The sequence below is a fragment of the Myxocyprinus asiaticus genome, chromosome 20 (genome assembly GCF_019703515.2).
Source record: "Myxocyprinus asiaticus isolate MX2 ecotype Aquarium Trade chromosome 20, UBuf_Myxa_2, whole genome shotgun sequence".
NCBI classification, from domain to species: domain Eukaryota; kingdom Metazoa; phylum Chordata; class Actinopteri; order Cypriniformes; family Catostomidae; genus Myxocyprinus; species Myxocyprinus asiaticus.
Window position 1 is genome coordinate 32,991,858 of NC_059363.1, and position 22,862 is coordinate 33,014,719.

General features: G+C 38.1%; 1 protein-coding gene across 4 annotated transcripts in view; it reads left to right on the top strand.

The window, feature by feature from the left end:
- The window catches only part of LOC127411300 (kinectin-like), a 64,686-nt gene that overhangs the window by 3,604 nt on the left and 38,220 nt on the right, over positions 1–22,862 (top strand). For 3 of the 4 annotated variants that reach the window (XM_051646774.1, XM_051646776.1, XM_051646777.1), the window contains exons 2-4: positions 15,020–15,630; positions 22,050–22,229; positions 22,436–22,585. In XM_051646774.1, coding sequence (XP_051502734.1) covers positions 15,021–15,630; positions 22,050–22,229; positions 22,436–22,585 — 940 coding nt within the window. In that variant the 5' untranslated portion in view covers position 15,020. The remainder of the gene's footprint in view (positions 1–15,019; positions 15,631–22,049; positions 22,230–22,435; positions 22,586–22,862) is intronic. The other variant, XM_051646775.1, reaches the window with a different exon arrangement.

Here is a 22,862-nt window from a genome sequence, read left to right on the forward strand (position 1 = left end):
CGGGTCGGGCCAGACAGGATAGTCTTCGTTGCCCTCGCGCATCGATGAGCCTTGGGCGCCCAACACCCTGTTTGTGGTTTGTCCCTCCTCGGACCACTGTCTGTAATTACTAACCACTGCTGACCGGGAGCACCCCCACAAGCCTTGACGTTTCAGAGATGCTCTGACCCAGTCGTCTGGCCATAACAATTTTACCCTTGTCAAAGTCGCTCTGGTCTTTACTCCTGCCCATTTCTCCTGCATTCAACACATTGACTACGAGAACTGATTGTTTGTGTTTTTTTGTGGGGGGGGTTATTGTTTTTGGTATGTATCGTTTTTCTTTTTTATTTATTTTTCCGTCACCTGTACTTTGTCTTTATGACTCAGTGGTTGTATTCATACATTGTTGGATCTGTGTAATTTTGTACATCTTATTGAACATTTACATTGAACCTTCTGTTCTTCGATAAAATAAAATAAATAAACGACAGTTTTAGCACAATATGTGGACTTTTAACACAGTTCCTTACCTTATGAAAAATGTCCAACTTGTATCAATGTTACATTAACGATCTGGAACGACTTTGCTGTGATGCCATCTGACCTGCTTAGTTGACAAATCACATCCCGTTGGCTATTGATTTAATTCAGGATGCATCACTTCATATTTAAAAACGGGATGATCCCGTATTTTACGGGATGGGTGGCAACGCTACCTGGAGGTCTAGTACATTCTCATAAACAAAATGTGAATGTGGAAAATCATGAGTTTATCTGGAAAAATTGTAAATCACGAGTACAGTGGGAGGAGGGGTGAACCTGGTAAAATTGGGAGTGTTGGCAGGTATGGCAGAAGATGAATTTTTGAAGGATGTCCTGACTGCTCTTTTACACATATTGAAAGTTATGTCTGGGACTGTCAAGCTTTAAAATGGCAAAAAAGCATCATAAAAATATTCCATACCCAGGTTATATTCAATTTTTTTTTTTTAAGCAATGTGATGGCTTTTTGTTTTTAACGTCAATCAAGATGTGATGTGTCTAATGGCACCATATTTGAAGAGCTACAGCGGAGGGCAAGGTTTTCAGTGAAAAACAAAAATGTCTGTCAGTTTGTCACACAAGATATTGTATGGGTTTAGAAGACTTGCAATCTAGCATGCAGTTTATAATGATACTTTTATGGTGTTTTTTTTTTGTTTTTTTTGCCATTTCAGAGGTAAATAGTTTCAGGCCCCCTTTAAGGCTCAGAGAAAACTCGCAGCGAAGTTGTTCGTTCTTCGCTCAGAGTTAAAAAGAAGGTTGAAACAGCTGACCAACCATATAGTGTTTGAGGATATTTGGCATTTCGAAGAGCATTTAAATATGAGATGCATGCTGTGCTGAAAACAGACTACATGTGAAATCTGACATGATAATGCATTATCAGTGACTACATGCCTCATTCTATGAATCAAATCCACATGAGTTTAGTAAAAGAAGCTGTTTTAACCACTCCATTATGATTTTAATGTGTATGCAATAGTGTAATTTGTCATGTTTACATTCTGCATTCATGTCACTATTGCTAACATGCTATTCGTGGTCATAATATGCACCGCTTACCCTCTATTGTTGTATTTTATGATGAAGATCAAAGTTTTTTTTTTTATACTTGTTTTTTAAAGAAAGACATCAACACTACTGCAACGATGGGTGTGTTAAAGGGTGGCAACTCTACATTCCAGTGTGTTAATGTTGACTGATCTTGAGTGAACAAATTAACTGGAAAAAAATGTTGGCAACAAAGTAGGTGGAGCACTGGGTCACACCCACCTTTTGTGTGGACCAATGACAGCAGAGAAAGTGTTTAAAAGCTGGCACAAAGTTTTCCTGAAAGTTTGCGCTGGCAAGCTGTTTCGAACCACTGTAACAAACTAAAATCATTCTTTGATTTTAGGTATCTTTGAGGTATATTGCTGCTTTTACTTTATACTATATGGATATTTTAAAACAATTCACCTTTTGTGTTCTAGGAAAGAACAAATATCATATGGTTTTGAAACTTCAAAAGGGCGAGTAAATAATGACACAATTTTAGGTGGTCAATCCCTTTAAGTTTGTCTATGTGGGTGTTGGACTTTACTTTTCACACTGCCAGTATTTGGCCATATGTTCCTCTCTTTGTCCCACCTATTGTTCTAAGCAGTGTATATTTAAATAAACAGAGAAGATTATGTAATTAAAAGTTGAGTAGCTGAGTTTTCACTTCCTGTGCCTCCTGTGTCCTTGTAGTAGAGACTGAGCCGGACCTTGAACTACCTTGTAATATTTACCTAGTAACTGCAATAAACAAAGGATCCTTGTCCTCCATGGGTCTGAAGGATACTTTCATTGTTTAAAACTGTCCTGTAAACATTACACTTAAAGAAAAATTGCAGTTGACTTTATTTCAATTCATTTCCTAGTTCATGGATTAAAAAGTTACGTGTTAGGAGCAGTCGCAAGGGTAGTATCACGAATTCTCTCATCACCGGTGCACTGTTGCTGGCACCAACTGATATCTAACTGATAAATATCAGTGTTTAGTCACACTTTGATAAAGCAGTTGCCTTTAACAGATCGAGTCTAGCTAAACTCCTCAAAGGCTCACCACTTCTGAGTGATTCTCATCTTTGTGTTCATTTTCCTCTCTGCAGGACAAAGCACGCACAGTTCAGAGCAAATGAGCACCACACCCATCTCCTCTGTGTTCTCTGTAAATAAGGTTGTGTGAATCTAAAACACATGCAGCCAAAGTTTTGTTTTTCTTTTACTTGAGAATTAATATGCAAGTAAAGGCAATGAGCAGATTTTGCTTTTGTAGACTTTAGCAGCTGCTTGTCCTGTCTTGCATGTTTTGAGCAGTCCTTGGCTGCATTTGTTTAAAGCTTAGTATGGTTTTGGCTTAGTATGGTTTTGGCATATGCATGCAGTCGAATGCTCACCTTTCAAAGTAAACTTTATTTGTGAGTGCACACACCAGACTGATCTCACAGTGAAATTCGGAAACAGTAGGTTGATTTCCTTTAGCTAAAATCAGTCTGTGCTTACCGAAATTCGAAACACTGCCCCCAGTGGACAAAGCGGTAAGTGTTGTTGGGTGTATGGGCACTTGTGAACTCTATAGTGTATCGTCCATGGAGGGGTGCCAGAAGCGACTTGTTTTCAGCTGTACAGGCAGTAATAGTGAAGAGGAATGCATATTTCTAAACCGTCCCCCCAACTCAAAACCTAAACCTAACCATCAGTGAAGTAAAGATGCAACCTGAGGAAAAATGAGAGAAAAATGCAACCTGAATCCCAGTTGTCACGTATGCGATTACTTCCTGGTTTCAACACGGTATCCAAACCTGGGCTTCCCACTCTTCCGGTCATGCCACAGGGGAAGTTAAACACACTGGAGCCGATGCAAACATGTGTGATAGGAGATGGAGCTTGTCAGTGAGTCAGCATAATGCGGCAAATCAAAGGGTATCGGAAACAGTATGCTGACCTCCTGTGTCATCATCATGCTGCATACTCCGTGGCACATACGCACAACGACTGCTATGAGATACTAGATTATTTCTCTTCAGGAGTTTAGACCAAGATTTCTTTTTAATGCTTATTCAAATGCAGGTATCTCCTGACCTCGTCACACATGTGCGCAGATATTGTTTTTGTTTCCACTTTCATCTCCTGTTGTTTTACAGTGATTACATCTTCTAGTGCTTTTTCGTGACCGCAACGATTCATCGGTGAGTGTTACCACTTTGTGGACCCACTTATTAGTGCAAATAATTCCAGGTGCATTCTGCGCTTTCAGAGTATGCGCGGTTAGAAAAATCAGGCCACATGCATTCAGTGGAGTCCAGACAGTGAAGTGATTAACACCTTCCACTGAGATGTGCTAATGGGTGCTCTGTTTCCCTCTGTCTGGCCAGTGATTGTTAATGAAGATAACACCTGAAAATCAATGGAAAAATCAGCTAGTGTAGAGCCAGCTTTACAAACAGTGTCTCATTGGTTCAGTAATTTTATGAGATGTGACAAAAGCAATTCAGTATGGTGGACATATTGGCCCTTTTAAGGACTCCAAGGACAATTAGATGGAAAGTTATCTCAAAATGTTATTCTTAACGTGTTTGTCTTATCCAGATTTCCAACACCGGGGATTTCTTGATCAGAACACACTCCAGTGAGACGGAGAGCAAACGGCTGTTTTCAGTACCTGGTGCTTCTTGTGCATGTCTAGCTCACTGTCCTGAAGGCAGAATGAAGCCAGGCATGTCATCAAATGCAACACTGTGCACTGTTTCTGTTTGCATCATATTTTATACTGGAGCACTCAACCAAATGTCCCGATTTTCTATTTTCCGTGGGTTTCATCAGGAGACTGTATTTTTCCATGTTATGCCCCATTCACATTGTAAGCGATTTTGCCCCTGGATGTGACAGGAGACCATTTTCAATGAGAGCTGGCGATGAGCGACAGCGACCGTTGGGGACAGGATGTGAGCGTGTCAAGACGCGACAGTTGAGAAGTTTAACTGTATGCAAATGTAGAGTGAAATCTCCAGCGACAACCAATGAGAGAAAACAGTGGAGCTCACATCAGCTGTCTCCTTTGAGAAAATGGAGCCAAGTGCAGGAAAGATGGAGTCGTCGTCGAATTCACTGTTCTGTGTCATTGGTCTGTAACCACATACATGGATATAATAGTTTATTAATAAACCAATGATTCGTGGAAAACAGTGTCAGAAATGTATGGCATTCATACATGGAAAAATCGTTCATTGATGATTGAGCATTGCTGTAGTTTATTACACTTTTCCCCTCCAGAGCACTGATTGGATAATGTACCAGAAACTCTCAGCAATATGAGTGAGTGTAATTCATACATTAATAGATTGTTCATCTTGTTTATGATATGATGCATTGGGCACAGCTGCTGTTTCCCTGCAGAATGTTTATTATTAGAGGAAAAACAAATGATTCCTAGTCGATTAGAATAATATCTTAGTTTTACTGGCAGTATATCTCATCTGTGATCAGATTTTCTAAAAGCTATGGCTAGTTGTGCAGCCAACCAATAACGTTAGAGCGACAGCAGTAGGAACGCCCACCAGGGACACAGAGTAAAGAGACTAGCAACATCTAGTGACAGAATCGTTGACAATGTGCGCAGGGCTTTAGTAGTGTGACCACATCGCATTTCAGATCTAAAACACTATCCATCCTGAATGCGTCCTGGACAGCAGCGAAGCGCCACCCCTCAACTGTCAATCAACCGCTGTGCTAAAACAGAGTTTAAACTTTGCCGGTTATGTGCAGCTTTAAAAGGAAATAAACGTCCAACTCCGATTGGAAATTTTGAAAAAGCGAATCCAAATAAAAAGCGCGAGAACTTCACAAACCTCTTCAGTGTGTCTGATTTCAAAATGCAGAGACACAGATGACAAGCACACACAAGCTCAGATTAAAACTAAATAACGGATAATTCTGCTCGAAAGCCATTGAGCCTGAAAATGAAAATGTAACTTTTTTTGGCTTGTATGTGTACTTTTAAGCGCACCGAGACTAACTCGGGAGGTGGTACAGTTCGCTGTCTGTGGTGCAGTTTACTTATGTGCATTGTGAACACAGAGTGACAGGTTCACTTTATTTTAGGTTCACTTTATTTTATTGTATTTGCATTATAATGGGAATTCTGCGTCATAATGGGTATGTATGATGTAATAATGGGAACTTTACATTGTTACAATCTCAGACGTGGAGGCAACTGGGATTCGTCCTCTGCCACCCGGATTGAGGCGCACTGGGAATTGGGCATTCCAAATTGGATGAAAAGGGGGAAAAATCCCCCCTCCAAAAAAAAACTTTCACAACTAAGAAAACACAATTGTCAATATAAATGTAACAAAAACACCTTTTATATTTTATTAGTTTCCTGCTGAACAAATGTAAAAAAAACAACAAATGAAAACATAGTTGTATGAAGACAAAACTGTCCTTCAGCACTTTTTATTGCGTTCTGTTGACATTTCAGTTATTTTTTGCTTTTTCCCCTCCACTCAAACATAGACTAAAGCAGGGCCGGAGTGGCAATCGGGAAGATCGGGAGAATTCCCGCTGGGCCAGGCAAAAATTTGGCCGGTTAGGTCCGCATGTTGATTTTGATAGACAAACTTTCGTCATATGTCGCATCACAATTGCCAACGGTCTGTAACATCCGGTATTTAAAGGATCAGAATTGCGTTCCGTATCATTGTAAAATGGCACGTTTTTGAATGGCATGTAAAAATTTAAAAACAGTCACTCAACATTGTTTCACTGGATCTGTTGCTATTTTAATTATCTAAAATACAAACCACTGACCATTTAAAGTGTGAGCCTGCACATCTTGAAAGAGTTATAAACATTTACAGTTCTATAGTGTTATGTGCCTAGATAAACTTAGTTTACCCAAAAATGAAATTTCTCTCATCATTTACTCACCCTCATGCCATCCCAGATGTGTATGACTTTCTGTCTTCTGCTGAACTCAAATGAAGCTTTTTAGAAGAATTTCTCAGTTCTGTTGGTCCTTTCAATGCAAGTGAATAGGTGATCAGGAGTCAGAAGGTTCAAAAATCACAAAGGCAGCATAAAAGTAATCCGTACAACTCCAGTGGTTTAATCTATGTCTTCAGAAGTGATATGATAAGTGTGGGTGAGAAACAGATCAATATAAATTTTTGTACTATACTATACTATATGCATTGCATACAAGACTATAAATACTCCTCCCTGCCCAGTAGGGAGTGATATGCATATGTAAATCACCAAAAACAGAAGAAGAACTCTTGAGAGAAGAGTGCTTATGAAAGTGAAAGTGGAGATTTATAGTAAAAAATGACTTAATTATTGATCTGTTTCTCACTGCTTCTCATTTACTTGCATTGAATGGACCAACAGTTCTTCTAAACATCTTCATTCATGTTCTGCAAAAGAAAGTCATACACATCTTGGATGGCTTGAGGCTGAGTAAATGATCAAAAATCCCTTTAACATTCACTTATTTTTACAACACATACAATGATGTCTTATGACAAGTGAAAATCTTAGTGAATGCCGTATGTGGTATAATGACATGGAGAGCTTCAATAATTTTCAAGTAATTACATATATTGCATATTTTTGCTGTGATCTTGTTTTATTGTTATCATCTTCACCTCCAACCCCCCCTTTGGGTGTGGGCTGACTTGGACATGACATCCCGGGCTGAATATGAATCCCACTCCGGCCCTGGACTAAAGAAAGTGAAAGCTGCGTTAGTCATTAAAACCAGAGTTGTTATTGTTTTGAATTTTTGTATTTTATTTCTACTTTTTAATTTGTCCTTTCAATTTAGTTTAGTTTTATCTAAAATGATCCCTATCTAAATAAATATGTACTGAGATTTCTTTTTTGTCTCTATCTGCCAACTGGTTTGGGAAAATATTGAGTCAACGCAGTAGAAATTAGCACTCACTGAGAAGTTACACGACTGACAGGACGACATAGAGCGTGAGCACTAAGCGCATAACGTCATTGCCATGGTAACCAGATACATTTCAGCTGATTTGCTGAAGACTAGAATGAATGTATAGTCAAATCAATGTGCGACGCAACTAGGGTTGCAACGGTATGAGATTTTGACGGTACGATAACCGTGTGTATTCCACAATTATTATTATCAGTTTTTTTTTTTTGGTTGAACAAACGTTTTATTACAATTGAAACTTGAAACCATTCTTTTTTTTATTTACTTTATGGAGTATGTGTAAAAAAAAAAAGTCTCCCTTTTGAAAATAGACTAAATAAGAAAGCTAATATTTATAATAACCGAATTATAAACATGATAAAAAAAAAATAGCATGTAACTATGACATGTTATATAACTAATGCATGTTAGTTTACATGTTAGCATAGCATGTTAAATTAACTACTAAATGAAAAATAACATCAGCTGTGTGAGCTTTACAGTAATGTCCTATGATTATTAACAGTTAACATGTAGATGCGTGACAGTGCAGCCAGACTGCTCCTGTCTGTACCTTTAACTCAGTGGTTCTCAACTGATTTTACATTGGAAATCAAGTGGCGACCCACCATAGTAAAAACGTAACCTGTATTTAATGTATCCTTGGTCGCTTTTCCTTTTATGTTGCATAGTTTTGTTCATGGTTTTCAAGAACAAGGACATGCATCAAGTGACATTATTTTTGTTGTTGAACAGGAAGTTTTCTCTCCCCCTTTTAAAAACTGAAGAGCATATTTACTTATATGAGCCCATTATTATCCCGTTTGTTCATAATTCAAACAGAACATACATATTACACAGGAGGAAAGGCTCCTCATTACAATGGTTAGGTCAGTGTAGCTAGTCTTAAATAACAGTAATAATGACAAATTATAGTATTTATGAAATAATAAATAAATGCTGAAGCGTCTTGAAACTTTAACTACAACTGCCACTGTTGATATAAAATGAGGTCTAATAGATTCTACCTTTTAGATAATTTCATATGAAACTACAACATTTTGTCAAAATATAAGTTACTTTTACTCATGTAAAATCATGAAACAATTTTGTTATCTGTTTTTCAGAGTTGCAGTCTGCTTTAGCAATAAAACATTTTTGCCAGTCTATTTAAAAAGTTACAGTTAATTAATCAAGGACCAGATAAAGTTGACAACACTGCGTGGACCACAAGAAACTACAGAAGCCTACATGTGTGGATACAATATGCATTAAAAGACTTAATAGCCCAGTATTATTAATATTTTTCTGAATTTTTATTTGTATATGTTGTTTTAGTAAACTGTGAGAGACATGATGTGGGTGACTTGACGAAACCGCAACACGAGCACCATCTTGGCTGCACAAACGCCGTGTGCGATTTACCAGTTGTCAGGTCCCGTGCTGTGCGAAACTGCCTTGTAGTTTCTGGTACATTGGCTACATACCCATCTTTATGTGTTCGGTTCGTTGTGCCAGCCACTTCAGTAATCGATGTTATACAGCAGTCTCTGTAGTAACATTCAAGCGTATTGGTTGACTGAGTGTGCCGCTCTGCAGGTGTGTTTGCTCAACACGGTGAAACAAACTCTGGCTACGTCTACGACATCAGGGGGTGCTACAACTGCTTGCAGACAGAGTGTCCATTTATTTCTGTTTCCTTTTTATTTATTTATTTTGTTCATTGCATCACAAATCAAATGCTATGTACTCAACTGGACTCGGAGTCCCAAAGGCTTGAGTCCGAGTCCAGTCTGAGTAAAAATGCATCAGAGTCCATGACAAGTCCAAGTCCATTATAATTATACTCATGACTCTGAGTATGAACTCAAGTACCCCAACTCTACTTATCGATCTTTAATGAATTAATTTCAGGACAAATATGCAGTAATCATGACAGCAGATGTTGATAAGGCTGTCTATACAGTCACCCGCCGCTAGAGAGCACTTGCACGCTCCATAATCATGTCTTATTCAAATCACAAAAGAAGCCACAGTCACACAGATTAGAGGTGTTTTGCGATATTAACGTTAAGATTAATCGATCGTTAATTTCCACGACGATTATGAAAATGTCTGAAAATTGACATCCCTAGATGTAATAATGGTCTATCTGCAGTGTACCAAAAATAAATAAATAAATATTGCGTGAATTAAATCAAATAAGAGTCTGAGACCCATACTTAACTGGACCAAAATGAGATCTGAGTCCACTTTTAGAAGAAAAGTTCTTTTTTTCTTCGTCGTCTTCTATTGGCTAATCTCATCCAAGCACAAGATTCACATTGAGCCTGAAAATGTATTTTTTAAAGGGCCACACTGAGGCCTTTAAATGCTGAGCTTTAGGCAGATTAGCATTGAGGATGTGTGAGTGCTGTCTGCAGTTCTGAGACCACACAGCATCGGTGTACTGGTGCAGAGGAGTGACATTATCCCGGCTGGATATTTTTGTTCCTTGCAAAGCCCCGCTGTGCTGAGTTTAGGATGTCATTTGTGTTAGTGAAGGGTATGTCTTAAAATGACAGCTCTGGCTTGGCATAGCTCTACTGTGTCATAGTAGTTTTGTGCCTGTATTTTTCTTCAGCTCTGTGATCACAGGTATGTTGTCAACACCAACACCTGTTTAATCTTTAAATGTGGGAGCTGACATGAAATATAGTTTAAAAAGTTGACATGCATCTTAAACTATTCTAAAAAGCATTTTACTAATTAATTTGTAATTATTATGTATACAGCTTTTATGACCTCATATTAAGAAACTAAATGAAATATTTGCACTTTTAAATATTCATGTCACACCATCAGACCATCTTAAATGCTTATCAACTGGTGAATGCTAAAATTGAAGAACCTATTTGTAATAGTGACCAGTGTTGAGGGTAACACGTTATAAGTAACGCGTGTTACGTAATCAGATTACTTTTCTGAGTAACGAGTATAGTAAAGTAATATTGTTTTTATTTTAGACCATAATATCGTGGTTAGTTTTTAAATAAAGTAAACTGTTGCTTTTGTACACCTCTACTGTCCCTGTATTGTGAGAAATCGGGAGTAAAAGTGTGCAAACTTCGGGGAGGAGACGTAGTGCATGATGGGTATTGTAGTTCTATAGCGTATGAGGCCAAAGACTGTTTAGCAGAGACGAGTCACTTCTGTTTAAATGTATGGGAGAAATTGGAACGCCCAACCAAGTAGCTCTAGCACCCAACAGTCAATAGATGAAGAAAGGAAGTCCCGCCTTGCAGGTAAAAGAACCAATCACCTTTTAGATACAGACATGTTGACTCATAATGACATATATGATGCAGGTTCAAGTGTTGGACTTTGCTGCTTTAGTGGTTATTCTTCATTATTCATATTGGCTGACATGTTGATGGTAAAACTAATCCTGCATATTCATGTTATTGATTCTTTATTATATGACTTGAAGACTTACTTTCTAAATATCTGTTTGTTTACTATGTTGTTTTGACATGAGTGTTGTACAGTTGCTAGCATGACCTGTAATGTCTCTTGTATGCAATGCATGGCTTATTTGTATGGAATGCATAGCAGAAGAGAAAGTGGCTGTGAGAAAAAAGTTACTCAAAAGTAACGTAACGCGTTACTTTCCATAGAAATGTAGTTTAAGTTACTTTTTTTAAGGAGTAACGCAATATTCTAATGAGTTACTTTTAAAAGTAACGTTACCCAACACTGATAGTGACTGACATCATTATTCACACTTATGTCGTTCCAAACCCGTTTGACTTCCATGGAACGCAAAATGAGATTGTAGGCAGAATGTTAGGAACTGAGAACACATCCATTAACACATTATACATCAACTACCCATACCCATACTCTCAGAAAGGTGGACGTGCGAGAGTGAATGTCACCCGCTCACAGGTATTTAGCTCAGTGTTAATAAGTAAACCCAGATTGTTGCATTCAGCACACATACTAATTGGATCATACCATTGTGAGAGATTGGAGGTGGAGGGGACAAGACAGGAGGCATGGAGGAGGTGATAAGATGTGATTTTATAACAAGTAAATGTTAGCCATTGAGATGAGGTGTTCTAGGGGAGTAGGCAAAGATTTATTTTGGTAGAACTGTTATTGGTTGGCTATATCAGAACATGTTATGCTTTTTGCATAAACTATATTTGTGTGTCTGTATTTCTTTTTCTAGTGAAGGTGTGTTGTTGATTTTGTGCCTGAGACAGTTATGCTCCTTGCCTTGAATTGGCAGCTGGTGAATCGGTACCTGCTCTAGATCTCCATGAAAGGAGGTGTAATATCTATTGAGAGTTACGTAGCAGCGTGAAAAGTTTGATTTAAGAACTTGTTTATACTTTACATGGGATTAATGCTGCCTTCATATGCTATCAGAATTATCCAACTTACCACTTCTAAAGTCTAGTATGTCACTTTAATTTGCTAAATTGTCAGAGAGAGTAGGAAACATGGATTTTTGGTCAAATGCATTCTATTTTACTTTGTGTAAAAAAATTACAGTATGCATCAAAATGTTACTGATAACATGAATGTGTATGACTGAAATGGTAAGCAATAACAAGGGAGCTGCATTTAGAAAAATGATAAAACCTATCATTCACTATGGAAACCGTTCCTCCAAACTGGGAAATGGGTCACAATTACAATGATGGGTCACAATGATTGGCTAGTTGTCTACATCATTTTTTATAATATGTATATCATTGTTTTTATATTTTTAGCACCGTTGCTTTAATAAGCGTGCTAGCTAGGTTTCCATCTAAATGTTCCACTTTAAGCGCATGAAAAAATTTGACTAAAGAAAATATGAATCTTTGCGCGTTTTCATGTGCGTTATCTTGAGGATGCCACCTTGTCATGATGGACCAGCAGAATGACCTCCTTTCTCCGGAGAGAGGATTAGATTTGCAATTGTACAACGTTATTTTTTGCATGATTAGAGTAACATTGTTTTATTAAATGCTGCCAGGAGATGCCACAGAATAAGTGTAATATCTGATATGAGTGCTAAAATGGCTGTGATGCCCATACACCGCCAGCCTCCACATACCTGGGAGCACCCGCTCTCAAAACTGTTCTGGCGTGAGTTGTGAGTACCCACTTTAATGACCAGCTGTGTGTTAAACACTTCTAAATTTCAAGGGCTGTGTTCGAAGAATTGTGTGCCAAGGTGGGACCTTTCATAGGGTCAGTCACATCAAACTATCACACACTCATAACACGTGCACATGTGGTCAAACACATTACTGTTTTGCGAATAAACCGTTTTTCGCAATTTCAAAATGCGCATAAAAATAGCTGGATGGAAACCCAGCTATAATGATGTGCTTTAGCTGTTAGACAGTTGCCACAGTAAAACCCTCTCAAAATAGTTGAAACTAAAGTTGGACTAAAATGGTCGCAATAATTTATTGCCCAATAGTATTGAAGCACTGTGTGCGCATTGCACAAAAATGTAAAAAATAATTGCCATGTGGCAGACCATCTGAAAAGGAGCGTTGCGATGGCTAGATGACACACAAACAAGTGGACACGTTAAGTATAAACTAGAATTTATGCCACTTTTCATCCTTTCTGTTGAGATGAGCATGCAGCACAATTCGTGGAAAATTACTCTTTTGAACCAGGCCTTTTTAATGAATCACCCGAAACGATTTGCGAAACGAGTTTGAACTCAGGTGCTCAGGTTAGCAGTTTCAATCAAAGTCTCTTTCTCAGTGAATCATACAGTGAATCAGCCGTCTGTGGGTTCACAACTGACTACCGGATTAGTGATAACATACATTCGCTGATAATCTACTGTTGATGAATTACTGCTCATTTGGTTATATGAAGATGTTCACTTTGTAGTGTTTATGTTGTAATGCATTGTAAATAATTTAAAGAGTGCATATTTGTGAGAGCATCTGGGAGCGCAGACAAGATAAGGGTCACCCTCGTATTTCGGGCATGTTTGTAATTAAAAAGTCCAGTGTTGTGTACCAAATCTTGTTTTGTTTTCTGGTTTCTATTGATATTTACAGTCACAGTAAGGAAAGACTAAGAACTTTAACATTTTATATATATATATATATATATATATATATACACACACACACACACACACACTACAGGTCAAAAGTTTTGAATCACTTGACTGAAATGTTTCCCATGATCTTAAAAATCTTTTGATCTGAAGGCGTACGCTTAAATGTTTGAAATTAGTTTTGTAGACAAAAATATAATTGTGCCACCATATCAATTTATTTCATTATAAAAATAAAATAAAAAAAAAAAAAAAAACGTTCTTTGAAATTGATGACTTGGACCAAATAATAAAGAAAAGCAGCCAATAAGTGCCCAACATAGATGGGAACTCCTTCTGTACTGTTTAAAAAGCATCCCAGGGTGAAACCTCAAGAAGTTGGTTGAGAAAATGTCAAGAGTACATGTCTGCAAATTCTAGGCAAAGGGTGACTACTTTAAAGATGCTCAAATATAACACAGTTTTGATTTATTTTGGATTTTGTTTAGTCACAACATAATTCCCATAGTTCCATTTATGTTATTCCATAGTTTGAATGACTTTACTAATATTCTAAAACGTGAAAAAAAATTATAATAAAGAATGAGTAAGTGTTTCAAAACTTTTGACTGGTAGTGTATATATATTTCTCTGCTGAGTAATCGGTTATCAGCTGTCTTCGGCTTTTCTATCTTGCTACTGAACAACCTAAATTGAGCAATTCTGAATTTGGAAACTAAAAACCTAAATGTTTTAGTTTGAGGCAAAAGCTGCTTAGTCTTTTATTTTTATCATTATTATTATTTATTCTGAAGCCCTGCAACTTTTAAAGTTTTTTTCCATTTCATTGTACTTGTCTAGCTGTTTTTGCAAGAATGCATCTCATGTTATGCTATTGGAATTATCCAACTTCCCACTTCTGAAGTCATAATTACGAGCACATCACGTTCAAGTGCTTTGTCGTTGGAAACATGGAGGTCGCCAGGTTCATTCATGTATATTTCTTGGAACTCTTGGCATCGTAATTCATGCTAGCGAACCGGCTGACGATAATGGAATTTTGGTCAAATACATGCTATTTCCAATAAGCATCTAATAGTTCCTGATATGCATAAATGTATATGACCGAAAAGGCAAGTGATGGTATGGTAGCATCATTTAGAAAAATGAATAAAATCGTCATTCATTATTTAAACTGTACTCTTGTTCACCATGTTGAATGTTTACCCAGTCGTAATTACCACGGTCATGTGCAACTTCCGAGTAGGAAACTTGTTGTTAGCATAATTCCGATAGCATGTAAAGGTAGCATAAATGCCCCTGTGAATCGCATCCAATCGGGGTCAGTTGAACCCGAAACCAGCCTAATTATACAGGACTTTCTTTTTACTAGTTAGTCAACTAGCTGCTCAGACAACCCACTGACTAATCAACTTTGAAAATGGGTAGTTTTGCACATCACTAATTTGTTCTTGCATCTTTTCCTTCAGAATGGCGCTGGACTTTGCTGACTCACAGTACCTCCTTATCCTGGCACCGTCACTGGTTATCGCTCTCATGTTCCTTTTTTTCTGGCTCTTTATGAAAGAGACTTCCTATGACAAGGTTTTGGCCCGCCAGAAACGAGATCTTAAACTGCCGCCAGCTAAGCCCGATGCACGTAAAAAGAATGAGAAAAAGAAGAACAAGAAGAAGGAGACTGGTGGAGGAGGTGGAGGCGGAGGCGGAGAGTCGGAGGAAGACCTAAAGGACTTCGATACATCTGATGCCACTAGCCCGGCCTCAAATGATGAAGATTCTGAGGCGGTAACGGTGACTCCACCTGTTGCTGTTCCGGTCCAGGCAGAGCCTCTGTCTGGAGTAAGAGAGAGAAAAAAGAAAGAGAAGAAGCCAAAAACTGGACCAACTGTTACCCCTCCTGCCAGAATCACTCCACCTACCCCTGTTGAACCAGAAGTCAATGGCTCCAAACCTGCTGTCCGTAAAGAGCAACCCCTCCCCCTGACTAAGCAGTCCAGCCCACCGCTGCCTCAAGCCACACCCCCTGCCCCCACTGAGACCACCAGCAAAAAGAAGGCCAAGAAGCAAAAGATTGAGTCCGGTGAGTAGATTTATATACAAATAAGAATGTGTGTCAAACAGTAGGTGTGTATTTGGCCATGAACACACCTTTTAAAGGGATAGTTCACCCCAAAAAAATAAATACTTAAACTCATGTTGGTACAAGGCAGTCCTTTTTTTTCCATTGAACACAAAGGGAGAATTTTTGAAGTGTTCATGCTGCTTTATTCCATTCAATGAAAATTTGTGGTGATCAGGGGCTGTCAAGCTCCGAAAATGACAAAAAAAACATAAAAGATAGAAATAGTCCATACGAAGCGTGCACTATTTTAAAGGCCTTGACATACTTCCGTAGAAGTACTTCTTCGTTAAGGGGTAAAAATAAGTTCAAAATAGCCAAGCAACGGTATACTGTTTCCGAATATTCAGACACCCGCCATACCGATGTGGGAGGCATTTAGAAGTACATTTAAATATGAGGATGTTACATGTAAAACCTTTTATCAATGACTAAATGCCTCATTCGATGAGTAGAATTCACATGAGGTCAGTAAAAGCTGTTTTAACCAGTCGATGATGATTTAAAGTAATATATATGCCGTAGAAAATGTTTAATTTGTCTTGTTTACATTTGAATTCATTACGCTAATGCGCTAACATGCTACACGTGGCCATAATATGCGCTGGTTACACTCTGTTACTGTAATTTATGATGACACTGATACCACTGCAAAGATGTGTATAAAAGTATTAATGAGCAGAACAAAGATAAAACAATGATCTTTAGACAGATGTGTGAATGGCTTTTGCTGCAGATGGCACATGAGTGAATGGGCACTTGAGAGTATTTGAGAAGATTTGATTCCTTTAGTAGACTAAAGAAAAAAAAAATCACATGACTTGGTCTTGGAAAATCGAACGATCGTACAGATGTAAGTAAGTTGCACCAGGTCGTTAATAAATCTGCACATCGATGTGTTCATGTTGACTTATTTTGACTCTGAACAACATAAACAAAATTACCCATCGGCACCTACCGATGACGTGGACCAATGGCAGTAAGGTGTTTAGCAGCTGGTAAGAATTTTTCCTAAAAGTTCGCTTTAGCGAGCTGTTACGAACCACCAAAACGAACTCAAAAACACCTTCTTTTTGGCCAGATCTTGTTCTAAATGACGTCACACCCGTTCGTTCTTCGATTTCGTAGGAAGTGTATTGAGGAAGTCTTCTGAAGCTACAATAGCTTTGTGTAAGGAACAGACAAAAATGTCACTTTTATTGCATAAAAAAATAAAAAGAGTATTGGCAGTGTTTCCCCTTGGATTTTTTTCATCAGCAGGGCTGTGCACATCCACAAGCCTGTAACGCCGGACTTTTATTTGCACGCGTCGGTGGAAGAATAGCTTAAAATGACCATAGAATCATTATTGAAGGGTTATTCATGTTCGCCCTGTCATGTGTGTGCTTAATTATTTGGAGCTTTTGACATTTATAATAATAACTGTCAGATAATTAAATGCCTCAATGCAGAAAATTACTTGAACTATTTTTATTAAACAAATACAAACAGACAAAATTAACCTATTTAACAGAACATACACACAACTATCAACACTACTGAATCACTACACCAGTGACCCAACACAGTAAAAAAAAGTTCAAATCCAGGGTGTGCTGAGTGACTCCAGCCAGGTCTCTGGAGCAACCAAATTGGCCCGGTTGCTAGGGAGGGTAGAGTCACATGGGGTAACCTCCTCGTGGTCGCGATTAGTGGTTCTCGCTGTCAATGGGGCGCATGGTAAGTTATGCGTGGATCGCGGAGAATAGCATGAGCCTCCACATGCTGTAAGTCTCCGCGGTGTCTTGCACAGCGAGCCACGTGATAAGATGCGCGGATTGACTGTCTCAAAAGCAGAGGCAACTGTGACTTGTCCTCCGCTACCCGGATTGAAGTGAGTAACCGCGCCACCACGAGGACCTACTAAGTAGTGGGAATTGGGCATTCCAAATTGGGGAGAAAAGGGGATAAAAAAATAAATAAAAAAGTGGATGAGCCTATTTATTTATAAGAGCCTATTATATTTATTATCCACTTTAAAGTCTTTAAAGCCCTTTATAAATTTGCCCTTATATTTACAGTGCAATGCCATATAAGCACAAGACAGTAGATGGCTCCTCATTACTGTTGTTAGGTCATTGTAGGTAGTCTTTCTAAAATAATAAAAAATAATATATTTAAGTATTATATTTTTTTAAATAAAAAATAGTAAAGTAGCATTTAGAAACTGACTACAACTGCCACAGTTATAAAAAAAGATGTCTAGTACTATTCAATATGAAACTATAAAATGTTTTGTCAAAATATCAGTTACTGTTACAGCTATAAAATCCTGTGAAGTTTTAGTAAGTATGATGTGGAATTTAGAAAACCTTTATTTTGGCACATAGCATTTTCTTATTGCTGTTTAGCATGTCGGGGCTGTCTACTGTTTGAAAAGTTTGACTTCCTCCATAGAGCTTTAAACTAGAAAAGTTTCACTAGAATTAAAATGGGTCACATTAGTTTTGTGGTCTGCGCCGTGATATCGAGGGGAGTCCACGCAAGTGGTTCTGTTACAACTAAACGCGTGAAACCAGGCTTTAAACACACCAGAAAAAATATTGCGTTTCAGATGAAAAGCATATTTAGCGGAAAATTCAATATCATAAAATTTGCTCCGGCGGTCTGAAACTTCACTTGGGTGACCGCTGACATTTTTTCTATGGAGGGAAAACTATGGCATTGTTCTTTTCCTGCTGTCCTCAACCATATCCGAACAGATCTTGCAAGCATTACATTGCATTTAGTGATTAATCTCTAAATGATTATAAACATTCCAGATTTTCTGTTAGTTTGGTTTGTGTGTGAGAGACTGCTTGTGTATCAGTTGTTACTGCAGAGAATTAGACACTGGGACAGCAGCATCCCTGAGGATCTTTTGCTGTCACACTGCACGTAGTGCTCACATTAGTGTCCATGGTGAAGCATTCTGCCTAATCACATCTAATTAGTGCTTCCTGCAAAGACAAGCATCACTACAATTATTAAATGATTAGTTCACCAAAAATGAAAATCCTGTCGTAATTTACACAACATTGTTGTTCCAAACCCATAAGACTGTCTTTTTTTTTATGGACAGCAGGAAATAAAAAAATGAAACCAATATCGCTGTCTGTCTTGTCAATACAATTACAAGTTTTAAAGTTTAAAAAAGGACCCAAAATTATCATAAAAGTAGTCCTTGCGGCCAATGCGTCATATTCCAAGTCTTCTAAAGACAAACAATAGGTTTCTCACTGAAACATAATCAGAAATGTAAGGTAAATTTTGATGTCTGTTTCACATTCTTGAGCGTTAAAAGCTTGTTCACATTGACTCACATTTTCACGTGACAAATTGCGTTTAGCGCTAAAAACAAAAGTGTGCAACGCAACTATAGATAGACAGTACACTCACTGGCCACTTACACCTGTACATCTACTTATTCATGCGATTATCTAATCAGCCAATCGTGTGGCAGTGGTGCAGTGCATAAAATCATGCAGATATGGGTCAGGAGCTTCAGTTAATGTTCACATCAACCATCAGAATGGGGAAAAAATGTGATCTCAGTGATTTAGACCATGGCATGATTGTTGGTGCCAGACGGGCTGGTTTGAGTATTTCTGTAACTGCTGATTTCTTGGGATTTTTATGCACTACAGTCTCTAGAATTTACTCAAAATGGTGCCAAAAACAAAAAACATCCGGTGAGCGGCAGTTCTGTTGGCAAAAACGGCTTGTTAATGAAACAGGTCAGAGGAGAATGGCTGGACTGGTCCAAGCTGACAGGAAGGTGACAGTAACCCAAATCAACATGCGTTACAACAGTGCAATGCAGAAAAGCATTTTTTAACAAACAACACGTCGAACATGGAGGCGGATGGGCTACAGCAGCAGAAGACCCCTCCGGATACCACTACTGTCAGCTAAGAACAGGAAACTGAGGCTGCAGTGGGCACATGCACACCAAAACTGGACAGTAGATGATTGGAAAAACATAACAAATCTGGATTTATTGCTGAGGTACACAAATGGTAGGTCCATTGCAGCCTCCGTTTTCTGTTCTTGGCTGACAGAAGTGGAACCCAACATGGTCTTCTGCTGTTGTAGCCCCTCCGTCTCAAGGTTCGACATGTCGTGCATTCTGAGGTGCTATTCTGCTCACTAGACAGATAGCGGAATATATTATATTTGTTATATATAAGAAAGACAGATAGCGGAATATATAGAATACATATAAGAGAGACAGATAGCGGAATATATAGTTGTGCTCAAAAGTTTGCATACCCTGGCAGAAATTGTAAAATTTTGGCATTGATTTTGAAAATAAGACTGATCATGCAAAAAAACTGTCTTTTATTTAAGGATAGTGATCATATGAAGCCATTTATTATCACATAGTTGTTTGGCTCCTTTTTAAATCATAATGATAGCAGAAATCACCCAAATGGCCCTGATCAAAAGTTTACATACCCTTGAATGTTTGGCCTTGTTGCAGACACACAAGGTGACACACACAGGTTTAAATGGCAATTAAAGTTTAATTTCTCACACCTGTGGCTTTTAAAATTGCAATTAGTGTCTGTGTATAAATAGTCAATGAGCAGGCTAGATACTGAGCCATGGGGAGCAGAAAAGATCTGTCAAAAGACCTGCATAACAAGGTAATGGAATTTTATAAAGATGGAAAAGGATATAAAAATATATCCAAAAGCCTTGAAAATGCCAGTCAGTACTGTTCAATAGCTTGATCTCTTGATACTAAGCCAAGGTCAGGTAGACAAAGAAAGATTTCAGCCACAACTGCCAGAAGAATTGTTCAGGATACAAAGAAAAACCCACAGGTAAGCACAAGGCCAAGTTGACCCTCCAGTGGTTACAGCAGAAAAAGGAGAAGGTTCTGGAGTGGCCATCACAGTCTCCTGACCTTAATATCATCGAGCCACTCTGGGGAGATCTCAAACGTGTGGTTCATGCAAGACGACCAAAGACTTTGCATGACCTGGAGGCATTTTGCCAAGACGAATGGGACAGCTATACCACCTGCAAGAATTTGGGGTCTCATAGACAACTATTACAAAAGACTGCACGCTGTCATTGATGCTAAAGGGGGCAGTACACAGTATTAAGAACTAAGGGTATGCAGACTTTTGAACAGGGGTCATTTCATTTTTTTCTTTGTTGTCATGTTTTGTTTTATGATTGTGCCATTCTGTTATAACCTACAGTTGAATATGAATCCCATAAGAAATAAAAGAAATGTGTTTTGCCTGCTCACTCATGTTTTCTTTAAAAATGGTACATATATTACCAATTCTCCAAGGGTATGCAAACTTTTGAGCACAACTGTATATAACAAATATAATATAAGATAGACAGCGGAATATATGTAACAAATATAATATAAAATAGATAAGTGTAGGGTTAAAGGCTCTCTCGTCATCTTTAAAAAAAACAAAAAAACAATTGTATTCAAAACTTTAAGATACAAAATTAGATGGATTGATAGATGGATAGATAGAAATCCGCATTTTTTTTCTCTGAAGTTAGCGCACATCCACAAGAAAACATACACTATGAATTGTCTGACAATGTGCGGGTGGGAGAGGCATATATACTGTAGTTTGATAGATGATTTTGCAGATGGATGACAGAAATTCCCAATTCATCCACACTACACAGTTTCGCTTTGCTTGTGGCCAGAGAGCGCAGAGTTGTCAAAATTTATCTCTGGTGTAATTGGTTTGTTTCGGATCGTTGGAGAGTTAACTGCATCTCTAATTAACTTTGCATTAATGAAAACCCCGCGATTTAGACGATACCATTTTTAAAGGTCACTGTCAATATTATAATGTTTATAATATTATGTTATATTATTAAAATACATCCACTCAATTGCGATCCAGGCGATACCTTTTTAAAAGGTTTATGTCATAATAATATTCTAATGCATTGTTTTTAATGTGGATTGACAACAGAAGGCATGCTTGGGATCATTTGTGAGTCACTCTTAGGGATTTAGAAGTCCTCAGGAGGACTTCCAAGCTGTCATGGGTTTAGGATCTACTTTTAGCATTAAAATGCTTCATGAATTACTCTTGGATGAAAATATTACGAATCCTAAAATTAGGAGTGACGCCCCTAATTTTTAAGATTTGCTCCTAAATTTCCACGTTAGGAGCTACTTTTAGCCTTAAAAGTGAATACGGGGCCAGATTTTATTGCTAAAAATTTAATTATCTCGGATAGAGCCAAGTATCACAATCAACAAGTCTATAATCCTCTTAAGTCATTTTCTGATCTTGTTTGATGAAATTATTATTATTATTATTTTTGTTTGTTTTTTTTGTTTTGTTTTTGGCTCTCATGTAACACAGAAGAGCGCCCACCTGAGATCCAGCCTGATCTGTCTCCTCCTGTGGTGAAGGAGGAACCTGTGATCATTGAGGTGAAAGCACAGGATGGAGCCGCCCCTGTTACCACGGCAGCACAACCAACCATCTCTAGCAGCAGCGGGCGGAGGAAGAAAAAGCAGAAGGTGGAACCTGCTGTCACAGGTAAGCTTCTTAAAAGAATAGTTCACCCAAAAATGCAATGTATTCACATTCATGTCTGAATATCATACAACTTTCCTCTGTGGAGTGCAAAAGGAAAAAATGAAGAATGTTCATTCTTCTTTTTCCCAAACAACAAGCATACAGTGTCCAGGGACTGTCAAACTAACTCTTTGAATTAGTACATTTTATGGTCATGTTTGTTTCAGTGGATGGGGTGCATGTTCAGTCCTCAACCCCGGTCACTCAGACTGATGCCGCTCCAACCAACTACCAGAACAACCAAAACAATGAGGCCCCTTCCCCTGCTCCTGCTCCCACCAAACACAGCAAGAAACAGAAGAGTGAAACCAGCAAAGGTGTTTGGCTTTTTTTTTTTATATAACGAGATCAACAGTGATACACACACAGCTTACTGTTTCCTCTATTACATTTCATATATCTAATACATTTAAACACCTGTCTCCCTGTTCTTAGTTATCTCTCTCATATTTTTCTATAACAAGATTGTGCAGTGACATTAGTAAATTGCAGGTCATTGATTGATCTGAGGGCAGTGATAAATGAGAGTTTATGAGTTTGGAATGATTGCAATGGTTTATGTATTTTTTTTTAATTTATTTATTTTTTTATGTT